Source organism: Leptonychotes weddellii, chromosome 5, assembly GCF_054177405.1.
Source record: "Leptonychotes weddellii isolate Sample4059 chromosome 5, ASM5417740v2, whole genome shotgun sequence".
In the NCBI taxonomy this organism is placed as follows: Eukaryota; Metazoa; Chordata; class Mammalia; order Carnivora; family Phocidae; genus Leptonychotes; species Leptonychotes weddellii.
The window spans coordinates 63,198,200-63,223,505 of NC_138373.1; the positions used below are offsets into that span (position 1 = coordinate 63,198,200).

The window sequence follows — 25,306 nt, forward strand, 5'->3', positions numbered from 1 at the left end:
GGAAGGAAAGTTTGGAAATGGAGTTGAAGGTTGGGGCATGTGTAGGGTAAATTCACTTTGAGGCTTCACAAGGCAAGTTCAAAGGTTCGCATTATTCCAAAATACCCCGCATTCATTGGCGAGCCCTAATCTGACCCGTCTCCAGGTCCTTAGGTTAATGTTTTCACCCATTTCATCCCAATATAAACAACTGTGATAAGTATGTTGCCACTGACAGCTAGAGCTGAATAAAAGCAAGTCAGATATGAACTGAACCCTGAAACCAGATCATTAGCCAAGGTCACGATTGGTTTAGAAATTTGTGTTGTTTTCCTTCCTGTCACTTGCCAGCAATATATGGCACTTTTCCCCCTTGTAGTTTGCAGTCGGCTGGGCCCTGAGCCATGGAGACTGTTTTTAATGGCAAAATCTTCAAAGTTGTACTTAAAATATTTGCATCATAAAATCCCTCATGGAAGCCAAACTTCAGCTTCAGGAGGAGCCTGCTAGCAAGTGGCAAACTTGCCTTCGGAGACAGGAGAAGGGTTCCTGCCACCAGTACCCCCTTCCCGCCGTTGATCCGCCGAGGCTGATGACACCCCGGGGAAGAGCGTCGGATCATCATGAGACATCCGCACTGTCTGGGAACAAACTCCAAATGGCATTTCTAAGCCAACAACAGTGTGAGGTGACTCAGCAGTTAGTTGAGCAATTCAGAAAAACGTGTTTTTCACACATTTAATTGATCCTGTGAGCAAATAAGCACTGAGGATGAAAGATAAGTAATTGTTCAGACTCACTGTGGGAGAGCTTCACCCTTATTTCTTGTACTGTTCTCCTGCATCCAGTATGGAACAGACCTATCTGGGCAGTGATGGGCCAGTGCGCATAGGATTTGCTTTAAAAAATTCAAAGTCAGAAAACAAAAACCGATCACTTAAATCTGAATTCAGAAAGGAAAAAAAAAACAACAACCTGTCTTTAGCAAAGGATGCTTGATCTTAAAGGACTCGTAATGGTATCCTTTAAAAATGAAATTCTGTACTATGGGGTTTAACCCAAAGAAACAACAAGTATGGACAAAGGACACCCATATATTTTGTTCTTGGCTGCATCGGATGTGGAAGCTGGAGGAAGAGGAAGATCAGGGGAGATGAGTGCTGGCTGGGAAGATGGTGAATTTTGGAGAAAAGAACCCATCTAATGGGAAATAAGTCCCTTCTATGTGGAGTGCAAGGACACTCTTCCCTCTTCCCCATGAGATCTAATGTAAAATACCGGTTTCTTGTTAAAAAAAAGAGAAAAGAAAACCTTATGCTCAGAATTACAACCTTCATCCTCCATACATTTAAAAGAAAAGTCAATTTACCTCAGCCAGCTCTGTGATCTCGTCATTACTCAGAGCTGAAGGGGGTTTCCCGTTAAATCACCTGTCACTCGCACTTCTGACCTGTGAACGTTCTTATTAGCTGCCTTATTAAGATGATATCCTGTCTCTAAAGTAAGAAAGGAAGATTATCTCCTTATTTGACATGTCATCAGTGGAGTAATCTTTGTTAAAAAAAAAAGAAGAGGAAGAAGAAGAAGAAGAAAGAAGAAGAAGAAGAAGAAGAAGAAGAAGAAGAAGAAGAAGAAGAAGAAGAAGAAGAAGAAGAAGAAAGAAGAAGAAGAAGAAGAAGAGGAAGAAGAAGAAGAAAGAAGAAGAAGAAGGAGAAGAAGGAGAAGAAGAAGAAGAAAGAAGAAAAGAAGAAGAAGAAGGAAAAGGAGAAGAAGAAAGAACTGAGTTACATAGACATTGAAATTCCTGGCACACTGTGTTACCCAAGGAAGCCCTCCAGGATGGAATATACTCAGAGGTAGTTAGTTGGACCTTACTGCCTTATTCTTCCATGACGAGCAACCAAAACCAGAAACAAAGTACTCTCTGCCTCATCATGCGTTGATTTCAACTAGGGCAAGACCTGTGTGTGTGTCAAGGACTCACGGGATGAAATAAGAAACATATTAAACTAACCAGACTAATAGAGACAAATATAGAATTACATGTGCATTTTGCACATGCTATGTATGCCTGTTCCACGATATACGTGAAAACGTGTACTTTCTGAGAAAAACTATTGGAGAAAGGGGAGCAGTCTGGAAGATGGTGGCCGTACTTGGGCAAATCACGAGCAATGATGTGGACAGAGGAGCCTGGTCTCTTACCACTGGCCTTGTTTTCAGACTCACGTGGGCACATGATCTCGAAGCTCACTGCTGGCAAAATGGTCTGTTTGCTTATTTGCTGCCCTTCCTCAACATGGGGTTGCAGTTAAATCAATTACCTCCACACAAAGAAACAGAAAATTCATTTGGTTTGTGGTCTCTGATTTGATATATTTGACTTCTTTGGCAGGAGAAGTGAGAAGCCAAGGTCCCACTTTCCTTCCTATCAGGGGGACAGCCCTGTCAACCGTGGGATGCTTTGACATCTGAGCTATCTCTGGTCTAACCAGCCACAGGGAGAAGAGACAGTGGTGGTGTTTAACTTACATACGATACAGATACCTTATATGATATTATTTGATAATTTATATTTGTAGATTTTCTAGAGTCTTAAGGGACCAAGAGTGGTGATAATGTGACTGTGGGACCATCTTTTCTAAGGGACAGCTGACTCACTCCACTTCTATCCTCACCTGAGTGCAGGCCGTGGTGGGGTCGCCTGCCCCCTTGCATGGATTGAGACTCCTCCCAGAGGGAGCAGAGTCCAGTGCACCTGCTGACCACACCCGGCCTGGCTCTTGCTATGGATACACTTTTCCTGTGATCCCAGAGAGTCCTTGGAAAGTGCTCTGGAGCCAGAGGGCAGTCATGTAGACAAGACTGCTGGTAGGGCATATTCCCACTTCTGTGCTGACTCATTTCGAGTCCTACTTCTCCTATCAGTGTGGCTCAAATTGTCAGTTTTAATCTGCAAATCCCTTTGTGATTTGGGTCCCCACAACATTCAATATTACCTCTCCTGTTCCACCTCTCACTGTCAGTTGAGACAAACAACCTGCGAGTTTTGGCATTTGCAAAGGGCCTCCTGGTCAGTAAGAAAATTAACAAATCTGTCCATCTTCTCTTTGCTACTTTCCCACACCTTGCACGCATATAAGAACCCAAGACGTGTTATTTTCTTGGCTTGCTCTACACCTCTCGTTACTAATCCTGAGGTGACAGAATAGGATTTAGTGACAGGCTGAAGGCTGCTATGACAACCAGCTCATGCAGGCACTCCACACGGAGGGCATTTTCAACAGGTGTATGCAAAGCTTGCCCTCTGGGTGGGGGCCGCGTGGCTATCTGTGCACGAGACGTACAGAGGGACGTGGTGCCCTTTGTGCCTTCAGAGCCCCCCACACAGGTTAATGAATCCAAAAGAAATAGCAAAGCCTTATTTTATAATTTGGGAAATAAGAACTGGTTGGTTTTGGAAGCAGAAAAGAATCTGGACCTTTCTCCGGGCTCACAGTATGCAAGGCTGGGACTCCCTCAAAACGCTTGGCTTGCCGAAGTGATCCAGAGGGAGCAAAGGACAATAATGGGAATATGATGTGGCTCTCTGTACAATTTTTCTCTTATGTAGCTCTAGAGTATTGGCTCCTTCAATTCTGAACTCCCTGGGCTCCTTTTGGCTGCCTGGGTCTTCCAGTAAACTCATTAAGAAGGTCCCTCTTTCTTTCCTTCCCCATCTCTCCTCAGGTGTTCAAGTAAGCAGTCAATCACCCAGCTCCACGTCTGCACACAGACAGATAGAAGGAAACTTTCAACTTTTTCTAAATACGAAAAAAAAATCACATCTGCTAATACACTTAAAAAAAACCACACAAACCACCCAGCAAGGAGTTTCCACGGGAATACTACAGACACCACAAAGAACAGGAAGAAATATGCCTTTTATTAGAAGTCTCATATGTACAGGGAAAGCTGTTTCTCACAGCTCAGGGAAGGCTGTGAGAAAGAGCCACTGTCATCCAAGGTCACCGTGCTGACATAGGTAACACCGTTGAGTATCGCCACACATTAGGAACACATAGAACCGTTACACAGAAATGCAAAAGAGACAATAGGTACGTGTGGACACTTGACATATTTTCTAAAAACAAGTGGACATAAAAATACAATGTGCCAGAAAAAAAAAATATATATATAGGCATATCAGTACATGTCTTTTTTGTTTGTTTGTTTTCTTTTCTTTTTTGTTAATACATGGTATGCTGAGCTTTCATCTCAAGCTTTTCTCACATCAGGATGTGCAGGCACTTTAGCAACCCAGCCATGGTTTACACGCGACGTTCAGACCGACCGCCGAAAACACGGGAGCATCCGAGGTCCTCGTGACCCACACACACCTTACAGTATTGACACGAGAGCAAGCTTTTGTTACTACTGTCTGGGGACACCAGAATGTTCGCTGTGTGAGAGAACAGCTTTTCCCTATTTGACTTGTTTGTTTTGGGGCAGAATTACTTCGGAGCACGGATGGCATCACCAGGCAGACATACAGCATGTGGGTGCACTAGACAAATGTCATTTCCAACTGACTTTAAAAACTGTAGAGAGCAGATGAGTCTTGAGAATCCCAAAACAACTGTCTGATTTATCTTTGTCCCACTCTATGCCCTTCCTGCCAACCTGTCAAACGAAAACTAATTAAAATAATTACTGGGATGTTGTGGGCCAGAAGCTCATCCTGGGAGAATTCTTTTCTTAGCTCCCACCTCCCACATCACGATACACACAGGGCCGGTGGGCAGGCTCCATCGTTCCCCGACCGGGAATCACTCCCTCCCCCACGCTCCCCACACAGCGCTGTGCTGACTCAACACACGTGTCAGGAACATGACTGAACAAGTGTATTTATAAACACGGACTAGAATGATCACTTTATTGGTAATGTCGAGTTATAAGGCAGTTGTAAAAGGAACCCCATGATAACCAGACAGCGTTGGATATGGCTTAGCTTCTTTCAGGGCATGAGGGAACTTTCCTGTGGCGAGGAGCTGAGAGAGAACAGGGAAAACCATGCTGATTACAAAGTACTATAAATGACTGTGCTGTGAAGTACCATAAGGCCCCAATTTCTAGGTCTGTCACCCGCTTGGATCCACCAGAGATTGGGACGTTGCCTCACATGAAAGAAAACTGAAAGGGGGAAAAAGAGGGATTAGTATCACCCTCAACTTCAAGGTAATTTGTCACCACAAATTGTCGGGGGCTGTAACACAAAACCACGGACAGCTCACGGTGGGGGGCGGGGACCCACAGTCCTGGAACTTCAGAGAGATGCAGAGCACATGAATGCCTTGAACAGATGATTGTCGGATGGCGGGAAATCCTTCCATGAAACAGACACTTGAGACATAGTGGCAAAGACATTAAGGCCTTCCATTTCTTTGCCCATACTGCTTAAAGGCACTGATACCAACAACAGAAATATTATTCCATAGTACCATCGAGGTTTTAAAAAAACTCCCAAAATACAAGTCTTCATAAGAAAATGTCCTTTATTGCATGACATGAAGCCTCCACTCTTCTCCTGCTCAGGAATAGAAGGGTTTCCCTTTCTCAGGAGTCTGGAGTCTGTTCAGCCTGGCGACCTGAGAAGGGGAGGGGGGCACATCCTGCCGGAAGGGCCCCTTGGGAGGGGTGTAACTGGGGTCCTGGACTTTCTTGTATGAGTCATAGTTGTTGAGCCCCTCCGGAGGAGGGGGCTGCTTCTTCATCTGCTGCTCTTTCCTCCTCTGCTCCTGGCGAAGGAGCTCCTGGGTCTCCAGCATCACCCTGGCGTTGAAGCCGTGCCCACCCAGGTAGCCGTTCCTGGAGCCTTGGTAGCTGGAGTACCTGGGGTTCTCCTTGGCACTCTGGAAACCTTCCCCAGGGGGGTAGTTCTGCTCCCAGGAATCCTGGGACACAGAGCTGGCGTTTTTCCTGCTTTGCCTAGAAAGCAAATCCCAAAGGTTAGTGTATGAGCGTTGGGAGAAGGGGAGAGAGAGACAGGAAGAGAGGAGGGAGAGGGCTGGGGGTGGGGTGGGGGGTGAGAGGCGGGGGAAGTAGAATATGCATTTGAATCTCTCAACCAATGGGGCCGTGCTGCAACTGTGCATCAGCCACAGTGATCCGGGGCCCCAGAGGATTAAAACAGGACTGTCCTCGACAAACAATGGCAAGACGGGAGAGAGAGCTAAGGGATTCGGCGGCATCCAGCGGAAGGGTCCTCCGACTGTGTCTGGGTAGGCACTGCTTGTTCTGCTTAGGGTAACCGTATCTCCTCCCATTTAGACACGTTGGCAAGACGCTGTATGGGAGTATTAGAGATCTGGCAGCTTCTACCCCAGCCATAATTGCTCGTTTTAGAACGATACAATTCAATCCTAAACAAGCAAAACAAATATTTTACACAGCTGCCTCCATAATGCCCGAGACTCGAGCTAATACGAAGTGACTGTAATGGATTACAGTATGGGTTCAGTTATGAAAGATTTAAGTCTAGACGCCCTATATGATTAAACAGGCAACAGGCAGTCCCTTAAAGCCCCGGCTTTCAAGATGTATATGTCAGCAACTGACACTCTTCAGAAAACATGCCCATCACACTGGTAAAACCTGGAAGGCTGGAGAGTAAGCATTATTTTCCTATACACCATACCCTCACCGAAGGCTGGGATCACCTATTTCACTCGCTTTCTGTCACCCCGGGATAGGGAAATAAATCAGAGTCATACAGAAATTTCAAAGTCTTATCACTTCTGCAATAAAGTTGCACATCATTTTCAGGAAACATTATGGTTTTAAAACATCTTTAATTTACTATCAAGTCTCTAGATGCTTTTATGAATTTACAATAAGATTGGCTATGATAAAGTAAGACAATTTTGTGCCACAAAAGAAGACATGTCCTAATTTTTCGCCTTAAAAATGGAAGAGAGAATTGAGTAATAAAACAAAATATATTGCTCCATTTATCAATAAGAAAATCATTTGGCGACAGTATGTATTGCTCAGCCTTTCACATCAACACACACGACATGATGGAATGTTCAGGAAGACTCGTGTGAAGGGAAAATAAGGTCTAGGCAGCCACGGGGCTCCCACGGGGATGGAGCAATTTGCATTTTTGAACATTCAGAAGTGCCATCAATATGGTTTGGGATGAAATCTGCCCATTTTCCACATGGCCTAAAATGCAGCTGGGGATATTTTCAATAAGGAGAATGAACTAATGTCCAGCATCATCTCTGGATATGACTATGATTAATTGAGCAGTCCTCAGTATCTCTATCTGGCTCTCTTTTAATGGGAATTGGACCGTTTGTACCATCAGCCCAGGCAAGAATTCTTAGATTTGATGGAATAGTTTATTTGCCTAAAGCACTGATTATCTTCACTTAAAAAGTCATAAATTAATCTGCCCAGGGACATGAATGATGGGAAGTGCCAGCATGAAACCAGGGATTTGACATTAATCATGAAAGTTTAATTAAAACAACGAACTTGTTACCGATCTTCCAGCAACAAAAGTGGAATTCCTTCATGGGTTAGTTATCAATTTAAAGATAACCAGAAGTAGGCCGCAGAAATGTCACCTCTTTTTCATCCTTAGCCTACTGAGATCCACTAACCCTCTCCATCCCCCCAACCCCCGACTCTATAAAGCCCGAGGCTTCGCTCTATGGCACTCGCACACCAGAAGTTGAATTCTGAATCATTTCAGGAAGACAGAGTCTTTTATTTAAATACATTGAGAAGTCACTAAAGGTCTGTTAGGGATAGAAATGATGATGATGTGAGAGAAAGAATTTCTTGTAGCTAAAGTATTCTTCAAATTAGGCGGGCCAGAAGGAAGAAAGCAGACCTGCCTGAGGTATGAAGTAAGATATGTGGGGAAAATACATACGCACAGATACACGCACACTCGCGCGTGCACCTTGGTAAGGAAACCAGTGGTATCAATAAGCCCTTGATTAAGGAGAGGACGAGAAATGCGCAGCTTATAGAGAAACTCGAGAAAACAGCAGACAATGAGAGTTTTCTACACTAGGCTCAGGACCAAGTAGGCAGATTACAGTCACTTTCAATATGGCCTGAAGACCACCATCCTCTAGAGGGCTTACACCAAAGACCCAATGCCTTAGGAAAGCCATTTAGTCACTGAGGTGACACTGCGGTGAGGAGGACATAGAAAGATGAAGAACGGTATAAAGACCAAGGCTGACACGTTGACAAGCAGCTTAGAGACATAATAAATGGGCCTGGTGGGGACACCATGTCTGGGTGTGGAACACAGAAGGGAAGTGAGGTGTGCGGAGCAGGGAAGTCAGCCACCAACAGATGTGAAGCCATGGGAGAAGGAAAGATGAAGAGCAAATGGAGGGACAGCAGGAAAAGAAAAATATATATATTTAATAAAGGAGCTTAAATAAGTCTTCCTATCCATGACTATAACTGAACATACCTCTACTCAGTTTTAGAGTTGCCTTTTGAACACTAAGAAACTAATCTAGAAGTGTCAAAAGGATTAAAAAAAGAAAGTAAAAAAGAAAACAAAAGAACTAATTTAGGAATAAAAAAATTAAAAAAAGAAATTCTCGTCTGATTGAGAATTAAGTGTGTGTGGGTCCACTCAGGTCTTTCCTTCCAAACACGTGTTACTACCTGACTAGTTTCTTACTGACATTTTAAAATGTAACTTGAATTCTGTCTAGAGGTTTGTTATTTACAGTTAGAATTTACAAACCACTCCGGCTTATATACATCCCTCTAATTCAAACCACCTTACCTAGTGCTACTGATAGAAAGAATGACCGTTTTATTTTATGCCCCACTTTGCAAGAGAACTTCTGCTGTGTGTGAAGTCTTTTTGGTATCAAATCCCACAGCAACTTGTTTAGATGAAACTCTGCTAATTGCCAACATCCGAAAGGCAGAGGTCAAGTGTCTTTGAGGAATCTCACATGTCAGAAACGTGGGTTTGACTCAAGCCCATGGAGGTTGTTGCAGTCTCCCTCTGAGCTCCTGTTTGGTTTCTTTACCTTCCTCCAGATCTCTGCACACAGCCTTTGTCAAGTGGCACCACCCTCCAGGGATCCAAGCTGGGGGCAAGGTTCTACGTTCCTGAATCTTCCTCACAATAGCCACTCCCATCGAGAAACTTCTCTGACAGAGGAGTACAGGCTGTAAGAGGCCTACCAGCCCTCCTGCCAGCAACTGCAACTCGTTCTTTTTGCAATTTCTGCTTTTCTCATACTGACACAGAATACAGTGCCTGGTCATAAGGGGGCTTTGGTGAACACAGAGGGGGTTTTTGTTAATCGCCAGCAGAGGTACCAGCAGCAGCCCTCTTTGTGAATCAGATCCTTCTGCCGGGCGCTTCAGAAGGGAGAGGGACAGCAAGGAAGGCAGCTCAGAGGACCAGGAGGTGGGGAAGAGAGCAGAGGCTCAGTCTGGAGTAGTGGGCTACCTGTGAGCACGACCAGGAGAAAGTCGGAAGAAGCACCCCATCCGTCTTTGTCCTCTTGCCCAGGACAGGGACCCGACGGGCTCTTCTTCCACCGTGTGTCCTTCTAGGCGCCTGGCCACCATCTCTCCCACTTCCTTTCCTCAGCCCCGTGCATTTCCCGGCTCACCCCAGCCCTTACATTATGCTTTCTGATATTTCTCCTTCATCTCCTATACTCTCAAACGCAACAAACATTTATGAAGCCAAACCATTTGCCAATAAAATCAGATCGCAGCCCCTGCACAGGCAATGCTGTTCCCATGGACCGCAATGTGCTACTGACCACCAGGCAGGTCAACTGATCCACAGGGTCGCACTCATCTTTCTGATGGAAAGCAAGCCACACAGGCGGGCGGGTAGGGCTTTGACACAGAAGAACCTTTATGTAGAATCCTTGAACTGTTTCACATTTGATGCATTGAGCCGATTCATACAGTGGCCTTCTTCCAAATGCTAAGGGCAGTAGAGCACAGAGAGAACCTTTACACCTACACCCGTTAAAATTCCAGACTTGGAAACCAAAACCTTTGGTAGCAATGAGCCTTATGAAATTAGGATTTAGGACATGGGCAGGTTTGGGTTTGAATGTTGGCAGAATTACGTACTAGCTGTGAGACCTTGGGGCAAGGGACCTAATTTCACTGAGCTGCTCTTGTAGGACAACCTGATTTCCAAGGCCCCGTCCAGACTCAAACTTACCTAGAGTAGGCTAAATAAATATCCTCCCATTTAAAAGAAAAAGCAATTCTCCCATGTAAAAGAAAAAATAATTTAGTTTTCTAAGGAGATACAGCTTTATAGATTAAAAAAGAACAACTGAATGAACAATACTACAATACTAGTAATACTACAATTACAATGACTATAATAATGGTACTCAGCCTGATACAGATTTTCATTCCTATCCTCATTCCCTTGTCTGATCTACAACAATGAAGCCAAGTCCCTCATGGTTATTATAGTGATTATTTAACATTTAAAGGGGACTCATCATTAATTAAAATGAGAAGCAAATCAAGACTACTTTTATGTCGGTCAGTCAAGCTGACAGTGATAAGCACTTGCTACCCCCCCCACACTGCTCTGCTCGCATTCCAAGTGATCCACCTGATACAAACATGGTAAGTGTATTTTCTTTCGCATGCAAAATGTTTTTGTCACCTGGTTTTGAAATAGAACAAATGCCTGTAATAATTGTGATTATAGGAGTGCCTCGTGGGAAGTTTGGGAAGATGAATGTTTTTAAATACTGTTATTCCTTACTGTGCATGGAGGAAATACTTAGATGGAAAAATGGCTATCATTTCAGTGTATTAGGGCTCAGTCACCTGAGCACTCTCCAGGCCTGGGGCAGAGAATCCACAGGGGGAGCCCAAATGATAGACCCTTCCGGCTTGTCAGCTAATGAGGTGGGCATCCCTGGGACTCTGAGGACCAGCACCCAGCAAAAGCAAGGATGGCAGGAGAGTAAGAGAGATCCCACCTGAGCCGAAACCATGGGCATGCACCCCCACCCTTTCATAGAGCCCTAGATCTACACAGTACCCGACAGGCTACTTAGCCTAGCAGCCAGGCAAAGTAAGAGTTAGCTTTCCATTTTTCAGAGGAAGAAACCATCTGGTCCACGGCTCCCCTGGGAAGTAGCAGAACGAATACCGGATCCCAGGTGTGACCCCTCAGCCCAGTACTCCTGCATCCGATCATCTTGCTCTCAGCAAGAGGGGAGCTCTGGGGTAAAAGTCCTGGCATCTCCTGCAGCGCCTCCCTTCCCAGTCGTCTTGCCACACGGTAAGAGGGCCACGCAGGCTGAGCAATGCCTCCCCCACCCGGCCGGCGGCGGCTTCCCGAAGGGCTGCCGTGGGTGAGCGGGAGAAGCCGGGGCGGTGTTGCAGGGAGGGGTTTGCCAAAGGAGTGGGAGGCCGCGCTCTCAGCCCGGGCTCCGTACCGGGGAAGGGAGCTGTACTGGCGCTGCGCCTGCTGGAAACCTTCGCGCTCCTCCTGCCGCTGGCGCTGCATCTGCACCTCCACGGACACCGAGTGCCGGCCGCTCTGCGCCGCCGCTCTGGAGTTTGGCTGAAGGACGGAAATGCGAAACGGTTAGCAAGAGAGGAAGCATGGAGAGCGCGTGCCGGGTTGACCCAATTTCCATGCTTAAGGATCGACTCCGAAGCACGTTACAGAGGCTGCGACTTTTCCCAAAAGTCCACTGCCATGTGCTCGAGTGTGAATAAAGAGGTATCACTCCCCTTGCTCTTCTGAGCCCCAAATCCTCAAGCATCTTAAATTTTGATTATGGCTTGAGGACGGTCTGAAATTGAGAGGTCAACTTTTCTCGTCTTCCTAATGAGGTTTGGTAAATACCAGCATTACATACCGCTTTGTATCCCTTGTCTGTCCAGCAAACATAGGGGAGCGAGGCTGCTCAGCAGACCAGAAGAAGCCAAGGCCAAAAATAAGTCAGTCAATCAAGATTTGCTACAATAATTCACAAAAGTGGGAAAGTCCTTGAAAGTTGGCTGTGCTGGTGAATTTTTTTCAGCAGTTACATATTTTAGTCTAGCAATAGACTACCATATAGCTGACTCCCCTTTTATTAAAGGATGACAGTTAAATTTTGAATGGAAATCGGCTGAAACCAGGCACTGCTAGCCACGGACAGGTCTCCTCCAACCCACAGATGGCGGCCACATGGGAACGGAAACACTCATCAAAAGAACAAACCCAAAAGCTAATAGCTACTTGAATGGGTTATGAGATAATACATGTTGCCTTACTTATTAGGAAATGGCATTTTCTTTTACCTGGGTTAATTATATTCTATGGAGAAACTTTCACTCCCTCTGGCTAAATACACTGGTCAGCAGGTCATCTGCTGATTGCTGCCTCTCAGCAAAATCAGATATTGGCTGTGTACGGTGTGCTGTGCGGATCAAGCCCCTGTGGATGCTTCAGCTTCTCACTGACAGTTTTTAGCTTACCTTACCTTCTAGATCTGCCCTTTTAAAATGAAGGTAGCTCTGCTCAAAATAGACCACGATGCCTCTAACTTTACAAAACACTCAACAGTGGTTTATCTTAGCATCGGTAGCATTCACTAAGTAATCCATCTTGGCACTGGCAGACCTCTGTTCCCCTCTGTGTTATGCAACATTGTGCAACAGGCATATTCTGCGTGAAGAATGTCTCTTAAAAACAAGCTATCGATTTTCTTTGAGAGTTGAAAACCAACGGCAGACTTTGACTTGATACTAATTTCCTAAAATAACAGAGTCTTCGCATTCGTTCAGAGAGTTGTAAGATAACACGTGGGCTTGCTACTTAAGGAGCGGCTCCTGTGGTTGGCTTTTGTGTGAACAGAAAGCAAGCATCGCCTATTGTTCTCTTTCTGCCTGGCCAGCGTTATCTTATTTGTTGGTAAGCAATAATAAGGCAATATATGGGACAAAAATTTCAAAGCATATGGGCATAGTCAGTGAGCATATTAAAAATATCCCGATACAAAAATAATATGTGAAGAGATTAGGCTTTACAATACCCCAGTCTCTACTAGTGGATGTTTATAACCACACTCACTGGAACAAATGGGTGTTCTGAGACCCGCTCCACAACACCGTTCAAATAACACATGAGCGGTGCCTTCAGCAAGGAAAACGCTTTGCTGAGTGAGTTCTGCTTATGCAAACAAAGCATCAACCAATTGTTCATCTACTCCATTAAAGAAGACAGACATTTTCTTCCATTACACTCGATGAGGCTGGCCAAAATGAGAACTGAGCGGTTCTATTGTTCATGGTGAGGCATGGGAAGCTTGAGAGAAGCCACTGGACAGAGGGAAAGCAAAGCAAGAAAATACTACACAATTGCCTTTACACCCTCAAAAAAGAACCACATTTCCCTTTCCTTTTCACTCAGTATAAGCTATATACATGTGTCAAGCGGTCTTGAAAGATCTGGCATGCTGCAGTAGGATTTAGTAACCAGCTTTTTAAGCTCATGCTGTTCTGTGACACACTGCTTGTGGAGATGTGAAAAGAAAATGCAAGGTCTTGTAGAAATTTCAGGTGTATTTTTAAGTTGTTTCTCCCAGAGGCCTGAAAATCTGATTCTGACAGAAAAAAGAAAAAAAAAAGAAGTTGTTGAAGGGCTTTTGTTTCCTCCAGCGTTTGGTTTCTGACACTGTTCATCTCAAACCTTATCAGTGGCGAGCATCTAGCTCGATCTTGATGAACTCCAATAATAAAATTATCATCACACGGGATCGGAAAATTTAACGTGAGTGAATGAGTTTGGTATCAGCAAACTGATACATGTCATACTAGTCTGCCCACTACGATGAAATATAAACCTTAGCCTTACCATGAATATTTTATTCCATTTCTCTTTTTAAAGCATACAAACGGGTAGGTTCTTAAAAAGAATCACCTTTGTCTTTAAGATGAAACGTTACTGAGCCACAGATTTCCAGGAAGATTGTATACATGAGCAGCCCAGAGCAAAAACTAGGTAAATTCATCCTGGCAAGTTTCGTACTCGGCCCGAATCAAAAATAACCTAATTCATGATTTCAACGACGATCGCATAAAAATGTAAATTGCAGGAACAGTATTATCATGGACAATCCTGACTTTTAAATTCTGTGGTTTCCATCTCTCTGGCAGATATAGAATAATTTTTCTGGAGTCCAAAATCACAAAAATAAGGAAATGAAGAAAGGTTACAAATTATGTAACCCCAGAGAGAAGGTAGGTTTTCAAATAAAACAGTATCAACAACCACAACAACAAAGTAACATGTATACAGGGAAACACACGGGTAAATTATAGTTGTAATAATTCTGGAGATTTGCCAGACAATAAGGCAATAGCTCTGTTTTTAAGAGTGCAAATTACAAATAACCTGGCCTTGTTTGTGAGGAAATTTGTGACAAGCAATGACCTTTCAAGTAAAAAAATAGCCAAGGTTGCCAAGGCCATAATAATGTAGAGATTGTAAATAGAAATAAATACATGGTTATCTATTACACAGTACACTGGAGGGCCACGATATGTGAATCTCTTCATGGCTCATGTTTGAAACCACAGTGAAAACTATGTTACTTTTGGAAGTGAGTTGCAAAGTGCTGGTCTTTATCGTGATTATAGAGAGATACTATTTATACCGTACCAACAACCATATAAAGTTTGGAAAAGCTACACAATTTGGCTATCATTTACTAGTGTAAAACAAAATATTAAAAATACCTTGTACACACAGTTTTTATTACATTAAGTCATTAACTAAGCATTTTTCTCAGTTAAATAAAATCATTCTTCTTCCAAAGTAAAACTAAACAATACAAAAAATAAAAACACAAAACCAAAACTGTTAACAGTTAATAGACTAAAGAAAGAACAAAAATAAATACACACCATACAATGTTTCAGTGCCAATTAGAACTAGGCAATATTGTAAGACTTTTAGAGCTTAATATACGAGTGCATGTGGCAACTGCTAATCTTGGTAATTATTTTCTGTAGCAGACTCATTGGAAACTTTTAATCAAGACAAAGTTAACTTTTGTCTATTGATCCTGCCTTCACAGCCCTGCCCCTCTACCCCATCACCCAAGATACTTTCACAACTATCGATCGAACTCTTGCGGGTTCTGAATGTTGAAAAGCTTAATTGCTACTGATGATGTGAGTAATGCTTGAAAAATCTGCAGAGGATACCAGTTTCCCTCATAAAGTTTTTATAAATACATGTTTGATTTTTACACACCGTTTGTCTCTATCTCCTCTTTCCCAACCAGTGTCTGGATCTATTCCCCCCCCTCCTTAAACAGCAGGTAGGTTGAAAATAGAGGCTGGCTCTACAAAAGAAGCCAGCTCTCTACTGTCAGGTGCTGATGATGACCCAAAGCAGCTTCACTCATTTCTACTACCTGACGCCTCTGTGGGTGGCATGGCCCACCGGTCATGGAGCCCTTGGCTGGGGGGACGGGTCCTGGGGCTACAAGAAAGGGGTCTACTTTGCAGCAGCATGGAGGCTTTGGCCATGAGTAAAGGGCCCCCCTTTGCTGCAGGAATGGCTTTCTCCAGGTCAACTTCCAAGGGAGGTGTTTTCCACCCAATGTGAACTGCAAGGCTATCAACCAAGAAGGCATTTGTCGAGTCAAGGCATGGGGCCCCATTATAAGTCTTAAGAAAGATGAAAATAAAAAAAACAAAAGCATAATTTGCTCAAATTAGGTACAGGGAAGGCATTCTTGGGGTGCGGGGTGGCTGTGTACTGCAGACTGGCTTGCTAATTAAAAAGGGAAGAGGAGCCATTAAAAGTCCAAGACAGAAAAATGGAGAAAAGGACAGATTTTGTTGTTGTTGTTTAAAGACAGCTAGGAAGAAAGCTTGGGGGAGAAGAGGGTATTCACATCGCAGAGGATCAATTTTCCATCTGAAGGACTAACCTACTTTCAGTCACTACCAACCCAGGATGGAAAGGATTTAGCAATATAGCTATTAAAGGTTCCATTATCCCATCTATCAACTGCCTCAGCCAGCAAGTCTCCTTGTGGGCAACATTCAGGTATCTGCAAAGTTTTAACAGCATACTGTACTTATGTCTGCAACCTGCAATTTAATTCTTTTAAAAGCAACACTAAGTCCTATCCATATCTGAGCCCTGTGATAATAACCCTAACCTCAGCTATTTTTCCATTATCTTAAGAAAGATTTAAAACAACTTGCTGCTTTATTTATGTTGCACCTGGCACGACATGGGGGAAGAAGTTGCTTTTTCTCCTTCTTCTTCTTCTTCTCTTACCAAACTGGGGAGAGAATTCACTTTAATTATGGAGCTAAGGAAATTTTCTGGGCCTCTGCTCATCTAAAGACCTTTTGTGCCACAAATCAGCTCCCTCAGGCCTAAACATTATTTTGAACAAAAGCCCAGGAACAGGTGCATTCCACACTACTAGAGTTTAGGGAGAACATTTTGAAAATGGATGAATTGAAAAGGGCTACTTGGATGAATTTTCTGCAGCATCGCTCTCTGTATGTAAAGTAATTGGCTTGGATCTTTTTCTATATGATACATCTGGTTGCACTTTGTGTGTGGCATTTCCAACAAGCATGGCAATTTCAACTACTATGGACTAAGATGGACACACAGTTTGAAGATGAGTTTGTGGTTCCTTAAAACTAAAATGATTACAAACTGTTCCAATGGGTGAGATCACATTCTCATCCTTTCCAAACACAGTGACCTTTCGAGGTCAGAGTACATACAGGAAAAGAAAAAAAAAGACTCTAAGACACTCAAAGCTCATTTTGTAAAACACATAATAAAAACCATAGACCCAGCTACATTTTGAACAACTGAGCAGCTCTTATTAAGGCAACAATGAGAATTGGTATGAAAATTAATACACTAAGGAGAATTACAGTCACTTTAAGCTCATTTATATGATCAGTAGAAAGGAGAGTACACAGCAAGATCCCAATTGTTTGAAAATTAAAAAAAAAAAGAAAAAGGTCTGACTTCTGACCCACAATTTAGGAAATTATTCCATTCCTACAGTAATCAGCTTGTCATCCAAATAATTCCCCACTCACTCATTACAGGAAATGATAATACAAGCCAAGTGGTCGGTCTAAAGTTGCTACAGCATTTTGATATACAATAATTTGGCCTATGACCTTCAGTAGGTGAATTTCTGGATGTGTAAGATTTTTTCAAACATTTTTCCTAACATGACTGTATCAAGTAGATAAATAGAAATGAATGCCAACATATTCCCCACCTCCATTAAGAAAAAAATCCTTATAAAGGAACCAAAATGGATATCAAATCATCTCCACATCTCCCAGTGAAAAACATCCACAGCTATGACGTAGGAAATGCTCAGTTAGCCTCAAACAAACTTGGACATTCTGCATGTGGGTACAACGTCACCAGCCAGAAAAAGTCCAATCAATCTTAGTTCCCAAATACATGTTTTTCTCTTTCTCAAAGTTATGTATTTAAAATATATTTTAACTTCAATGAGGTGTTCTTTCTTTTCTTTCTCTTTTTTTCAATGTGGAACACTTCCTGCATTTGCATGTCACCCATGTGCAGGGGCCGTACTAATCTCTGTATCGTTCCAATTTCGGCACACGTGCTGCCAAGGCGAACACTGAGGTCTGCTTTCAAGCCTTTCCTAACCACCCACACTGATTTGGCCATGGTTCCTCTGTGCATAATAGTCCATGCACACCTGTATCATAAACTGTACAAAATATTCTTTTCCTTTGGATCGGCTCGACTGTAGAGTTCTAAGGTAGTCTTTCCTTCCCGTCTTTGTCCTCCAGCACCAAACACACTGACTGGAACATAGTAATAAGTACTCAATACACTTGATCAATTAAATAATTAATTAAACAGTAATGTTGCAAATACGCTGGTTTGTGGTTTGAAATCCACATTCCCAAGAAAAGTAAGTCAGCATTCCGCTGCTCCTCACAGTGTGGTATGGGGACTGAGAAACCCATGCAGGCTCTTGCAAGGTTAGAACTCTGTGTTTGAGAACCATTTTCATATACGGTTGGTTTTTTCCTTTAGGTGGCCACTGTACTCTTTCCTTTTTTCAGCCTTTCTGTGAAATATACATAGCTAAGGATGTTTACCACACCTCAAAAAAGAATCCTGCTTCAAATCAATTGACATGATACATCACATCAATAAGAGAAAGGGTAAAAACCATATGACCATTTCAATAGATGCAGAAAAAAAGCATCTGACAAAGTACAACATCCATTCACGATAAAAACCCTCAATAAAGTAGGCCTAGAGGGAACATACCTCAACATAATAAATGCCATCTAAGAAAAACCCACAGAGAACATCATCCTCAATGGTGAAAAACAGAGCTTTTCCCCTAAGGTCAGGAACAAGACAGGGATGTCCACTCTCACCACTTTTATTCAGCATAGTGCTGGAAGTCCTAGCCACCGCAATCAGACAACAAAAAGAAATAAAAGGCATCCCAGGTTGGTAAGGAAGAAGTAAAACTTCCACTATTTCCAGGTGACATGACACTATATATATAGAAAACCCAAAAGACTCCACCAAAAAACCATGAGAACTGATAAATGAATTCAGTAAAAGTCACAGGATACAAAATCAATGTACAGAAATTTGTTGCACTTCTATACACTAATAAAAAAGCAGCAGAAAGAGAAAATAAGAGAACAATCCCATTTACAATTGCACCAAAAACAATGAAATATTCAGGAATAAGCTTAATTAACCAAAGAGGTGAAAGATCTGTATTCCAAAACTATAAATTGTTGATGAAAGAAATTAAAGAAGACACAAAGAAATGTAACGACATTCCATGCTCATGGATTGGAAGAACAAATATTGTTAAAATGTCCATACTACCCAAAGCAATCTACACATTTAGTGCAATCCCTACCAAAATACCAACAGCATTTTTTTCACAGAACTAGAACAAACAATCCTAAAATTTGTATGGAACCAGAAAAGAGCCCAAATAGAGACAGCAACCCTGAAAAAGCAAAAGTAAAACTGAAGGTATCAAAATTGCAGACATCAACTTATATTACAAAGCTGTCATCATCAAGACAGTCTGTTACTGGCACAAACACAGACACACAGATAACAGAACAGAATGGAAAACCCAGAAATGAATTCACTGTTACGTGGTAGTTAATCTTCATTGAAGCAGGAAAGAGTACCTAGTGGTGAAAAAGACTGTCTCTTCAACAAATGGTGTTGGCTAAACCGGACAGCCACATGCAAAAGAATGAAACTGGAGGGATGCCTGGGTGGCTCAGTCAGTTAAGCGTCTGCCTTCACCTCAGGTCCTGATCTCAGGCCCTGCTCAGCGGGGAGTCTGCTTCTCCCTGTCCCTCTGCCCCTCCCCCTGCTCATGCTCACTCTCTCTGTCTCTCAAATAAATAAATAAAATCTTTAAAAAAAAAAAAAAGAATGAAACTGGACCACTTTCTTTCACCATACACAAAAATAAACTCAAAATGGATTAAAGACCGAAATGTGAGACCTGAAACCATAAAAATCCTAAAAGAGCACAGGCAGTAATTTCTCTGACATTGGCCATAGCAACATATTTCTAGATCTGTCTCCTGAGGCAAGTGAAATAAAAGCAAAAATAAAGTATTGGGACTATAAAAACTCTTTTATCAAAATAAAAAGCTTTTGCACAGCAAAGGAAACAATCAACAAAACTAAAAGGTAGCCTACCAAATGGGTGAAGATATTCACAAATGACATATCCAATAAAGGGTTGGTATCCAAAATATATAAAGAACTGATACAACTCAACATCCCCAAAACAAATAATCCAATTAAAAAATGGGCAGAAGACCTGAACAGCCATTTCTCCAAAGAAGACATCCAGATGGCCAACAGACATATGAAAAGATGCTCAGCATCACTCATCATTAGGGAAATGCAAATCAAAACTACAATGACATATCATCTCACACCTGTCAGAATGGCTAAAATCAACAATATGAGAAACAAGTGTTGGTGAGGATGTGGGGAAAAAGGAGCTCTCCTGCACTGTTGGTGGGAGTGCAAACTGGTGCAGCCACTGTGGAAAACAGTACGGAGGTTCCTCAAAAAGTTAAAAATAGAACTACCTTACCATCCAGTAATCACATTAGTGGATATTCACCCAAAGAATACAAAAACACTAATTCAAAGGGATACATGCACCCCAGTGTTTATTGCAGCATTATTTACAATAGCCAAATTATGGAAGCAGCCCAACTGTCTGCTGATAGATGAATGGATAAAGAAGAGGTGGGATACACACAATGGAATATTACTCAGCCATAACAAGGCATGAAATCTTGCCATTTGCAATGACATGAATGGAGCTAGAGTATAATGCTAAGCGAAATAAGTCAAAGAAAGATAAATATCATACGATTTCACTCATATGTGGAATTTAAGAAACAAAACAAATGAGCAAAGGAAAAAAGAGAGAGAGAGAGAGAGACAAACCAAGAAACAGACTCTTAACTATAGAGAACAAACTGATGGTTATCAGAGAGGAGGTGGGTGGGGGGATGGGTAAAATAGGTGATGGGGATTAAGGAATGCACCTGTTGTGATGAGCACCTGGTGTTATATGAAAGTGTTGAATCACTATATTGTACACCTGAAACTAACATAACACTGTGTGACTAATACAGGAATTAAAATTAAAAACTTAATTAAAAAAAAAAAGAACCCTGCTTTAGGAAACCTGGTAGGAAGAGACTGAGTCAATCATGCCAAACAATATAAATAAATTAACATAATTCTGTCATGTTGCTACCTGGGAATGACTCAATTTACTTGATCATCTAAAAAATAAATGTTTTAGAAAAACAATACCATTAATAGTAATATTGTTGCAGAAACACAATTAGAGATTTTCTTAGATATTATATTTGCTGAACTTGTTTTATAATCTCCCAAAGTAAGGCTAGGATTGATTTCACAAGGACTTTTTACTCTTGGATGTTGGTCTCATATTGCCGATTGTCCTCTTTAAGGCTTGCTCCACCTCCCTCACTTGAACTGAGGTAAAGCCCTTCAAACTAGCACCACTTCTCCCATTTTTCCTTCTTCTTTCTCAAAATGATCTTCCACAGACTCCAGTTTGATCACTAAACCCCATGATCAAAATGTTTATAGGTTTCTGGCCTTGTACAGAGTATATTGAGGGTGTTGGATTTTAGGACAAAAAAGGACCTCAGAGATGATTTAAGCTGTAGTGCAGTGCTTCTCCAAGTTGAACAGGCTTCAGAATGACCCCTCAAGGGCTTGTTAAAATATTAGATTCCTGGGTCCCACCCAGAGAGGTTCAGATCCAGTAGGTCTGAGGCAGGACCCAAGAATGTGACGGTTCAAGGTGCTGGTCCGTGGACCACACTTGGAGATTTGCTTATATCTACTTTGCCTTATGCACTCAGCTTCCTCTTAAATTTTCATTTTAACAAAGGATTTAATAACTGACATTCAACCATCTAGTCTAACTCTCTTGGTTTACAACATAAGAAGATAGGCCTGAAGAGCCAGGTCACCTGGCCAGTGGGCCTATGCTCTGTCCTGATACCATCTTTCTTCAAACTTCTAATCTAGCTTTGAAGCCTCCAACTACATTCCTACCTTTATCTCTGCTTCCCTGCAAAATAACCAACCTCTCAGTTCTGGGTCAGTTGGGTACATGCCCTTTCCCAAATATCTAGTGTAATTATAATCCCAGCACTTTGAACCGAACTCATTAACTTTTTGGACCTTAAGCTCTCGTCTACTTCAGAACTCACATGGATGGCATACCTTTGACCTCAAATCATCCAGAACTGTCCCACCTCCAAGATCCTAGACTCTAAAAAATATACTGTTTTGACCACAGCCCCCTAGGCTTTCTAATCCCTAGACCGCCAACCCTTCTGGCATCCTCCCAGGCAACTGGGGTAATGTTTCCTTGACCTGTACTCACCACCCTACCCGGCCTGGGCAATGCTCCAGCGGCATCTTCCCCATGCCTTCAGTGTGCCTTCCCTGACTTTCTGTCATGTCTGTCTCGCCAATCCCCACCACCAAATTAATCAAAAAATTGTTTTTCTATTCCCAGTCCTTTAACATTGCTGGCTATGGTCACAGTCCCATGCTGACTAGACTTACTAATACTCTCAGCTAGAACTTCCTACCTCAATCAGCTTGTATGTTCATCTCTAATTGACTCTTTCTCAAGTTTCCAAAGAGATTCTTCAAAATTCCTGTCATCTTGAACCCCCCCGACACCCCGCCGCCAAAATCTCCCCCATTGCCTCCCATTCCCAGAAGTGTCATCATCTCCAAGGGAAAAGATAAGAACCGAGCACAAGTCTGGGGCTGGACTTAGGGGGATTAGCGCCTCTCTCTCTCGTGGGCCTTGAGAAGCCATTCCAAATTTTGCTTTAGAAAAATCACTGTGATGGCTGTGAGCAGGATACGCTAGAACAGGGACATGGGCAGATAAACAAGAGGGATTCAATGAATACACAAAGGGGATGAGGGAGAATAAAGAATCAAGAATTGCTAAATATTATACTTCGTGTATAGTAGATACACAATAGACATGTGTTCAACTAATTTATTCTGGCTCTGATTCTGAGAAAAATGTATATAGAAAAATATTTACTAAAGTGAAAAAAAAAGTGCATCGTTGAGAGCAAGAATCCTTTTGCTATGTCTTGTCATAAGGCAAATGAAACTGATTATGCAATGGACAGATGGTGCAACAAGATATAAAATGAAATTAGCAATGATGAAACCCAGATGGAAATGAGGAAAAGGTCAATATGTTAAAGGTCAAAGGAATTTGGCTCCATCTTGTCTTGTTTCATAAAGAACGAAGGTCAGAGCGTAGTGGCTCTTACTGCAGGCAAGTTGTCAGACTATTCGCTATGCTGCAGAACCAAATACTCACCCAGGGTTGTTCAAAGCTATAGGTACGTCGCCGATCTTCTACATCTTCATCCTGCTTCGCTTGCTGAAATTCTTGCCGTAGACGCTGTATCCGATCATGGTTGCTAGGAGTTGATCTGTTGCTGAAAGAGAGAAGGGGCAACAATGAACACCCTTTGGAGATACAATCTGTGAATTGCAGTTGCTAGGGAAAGAAAACGGCAGCTTGCTATGGAATGACACTGTTTAAGAGGCAGTGAGTTTATAAAACAATATCTGGGCATTTAAAATGCTTTCATTTTGTTCTTATGATTAAGAGTTATTGAAGTTATTTCAGATATTCAAGAAGGCAAGCAGTATTTTTAGACAATCCTGTTTTATGCAGTACTTTAAAAGCCTCATTTCCTTTCTGTAATCTGGTGAGGTGTTGGCAGCAAAATTTTTTTGGAAAGGACGTTGCATTAAAAGTCAGAAATATCAGGGTCCTGTCCTTGCTCCTCTACCTTCTTAGACTAAGGCACTTAATACCTCTCAGTTGTGGGGGTTTTTATATATATGCAGTGGACATGATAATCATTTTTGCTCTAAATATCACAGTTGCAACAATCAAGTAAGGTAATACCATACAATATAGCCTCACAAACATGCAGTATTATTTTCATAAGCTATCATATAAAGTTCCTATTTAGGAGTTATTAGAGGTCTATACACAAAGTACAGTTCTCACAGCATAAATGACAAGCATTTTAAAAATAACTTTGGGTGGTAGTTTGACTTCACCAGTTAGCTGATAATAATGTTGCCTTCTTTTTTTTATAGCATTAAATTTTAATCTCAAAATGCTTAAGATAGGTACAGATGGTAGTCTCTCTCTCTCTCTCTCTCTCTCACACACACACACACACACACACACGTAGAAACTGACGTTCGAAGAAGATAAGTGACTTGTCTGCAGTCTCCCAGCTGGTCAATGGGGAGGTGAGGCTGGAGTCCAGATTCTGCTGGTATCCAGTCCAGCCCTGATTTCACTGTGCCATGTTGTGTCAATTAGTAAAACATGTATCAGACTCCAAAGCCCCTGCTTTATAAAATCATACAGATTTTATTTATTTATTTATTTATTTATTTATTTATTTATTTATTTATTTATTTATTTTTAAAGATTTTATTTATTTATTTGAGACAGAGAGAATGAGAGAGAGAGAGCACATGAGAGGGGGGAGGGTCAGAGGGAGAAGCAGGCTCCCCGCCGAGCAGGGAGCCCGATGCGGGACTCAATCCCGGGACTCCAGGATCATGACCTGAGCCGAAGGCAGTCGCTTAACCAACTGAGCCACTCAGGCGCCCAAAATCATACAGATTTTAAAAGCAGTATTTTGCAAGAATTGAAGAGATGGCCAAAGTTAAAACAATCTTAAATCTCATGGCACTTTTGGTCTGTGTCATCCCCTGAGGACGAAGGCACGTCCTATCAGGAGAGCTATTCAAGCACATGAGGTACATGCTATCTCCCCAACAAAACATCAGACTCCTTGAGGACAAGAATTGAGCCTTATATTTATATCATCTATACCCTCCAAGCTGCTTGCAGAAAGGGGAGCTGTAAGCTACTAGAAGACTGGGTCTCTTCATTGAAAACATGTTAGCCTGGTTACTCAGTGTGATTCTGAGTTCTTCTGGCTGCATACCCCCCTGCCCCGGGTCATGTAATTTGTCAGAGGTAGCTTGGAAAGAGAAAGTCTGCATAGTAGAGTATATAAATTCTCTAATATATATCTTCATATAATTCCATGTGTTTTGAAGAATTCCAAAGGTTTACAAATCTCAAATTGAAAATATTTGCATATAGGGCAATATTAACATCTTCCAAGAATATGGAATAGTCTTTCATCATTTAATCTACTGGATAGATCCCTATCACCTTTATGTTGCTATTAATTTCATTAGAGCTTCTGGAACATTCTGTCAATACTCTAAGTTTGATTATTTTCCCAGTCAATAAAAGCCTGTCTTCCCTTTTACCTTCTGACAAATATTTTGAATGGATCGCCCTGAGAACATTAAAGGTTAATGGGTATGTAAAATGTGCTACTTGACAAGGCTTCAGCCCACATTTGGATATGGCTTAAAACTTCCCCTCCATACTCTTGAGCTGAGAAGGTTGTTATTCCCACTGTTTGTTTGGGTTTTTTTAAATTTTTTTAATTAACATATAATGTATTATTTGTTTCAGGGGTACAGGTCTGTGATTCATCAGTCTTACACAATTTACAGCGCTCACCATAGTACATATCCTCCCCAATGTCCATCACCCAGCCACCTGATCCCTCCCACCCCCCTCCACTCCAGCAA

The 25,306-nt window shown here is 42.1% G+C and overlaps 1 protein-coding gene and 1 non-coding gene across 16 annotated transcripts in view; both read right to left on the reverse strand.

The window, feature by feature from the left end:
* Window positions 1–3,883: 3,883 nt before the first annotated feature.
* The window catches only part of PARD3 (par-3 family cell polarity regulator), a 624,325-nt gene continuing 602,902 nt past the window's right edge, over window positions 3,884–25,306 (reverse strand). For all 15 annotated transcript variants that reach the window (XM_081820853.1, XM_081820856.1, XM_081820859.1 and 12 more), the window contains 3 exons: window positions 22,977–23,097; window positions 11,451–11,578; window positions 3,884–5,946 (listed from right to left, as the gene is read on the reverse strand). In XM_081820853.1, coding sequence (XP_081676979.1) covers window positions 5,550–5,946; window positions 11,451–11,578; window positions 22,977–23,097 — 646 coding nt within the window. In that variant the 3' untranslated portion in view covers window positions 3,884–5,549. The remainder of the gene's footprint in view (window positions 5,947–11,450; window positions 11,579–22,976; window positions 23,098–25,306) is intronic.
* LOC115937506 (U6 spliceosomal RNA) lies at window positions 17,558–17,661 on the reverse strand. Its single transcript, XR_004072780.1, has one exon. It is a non-coding gene; the product is annotated as a U6 spliceosomal RNA (small nuclear RNA).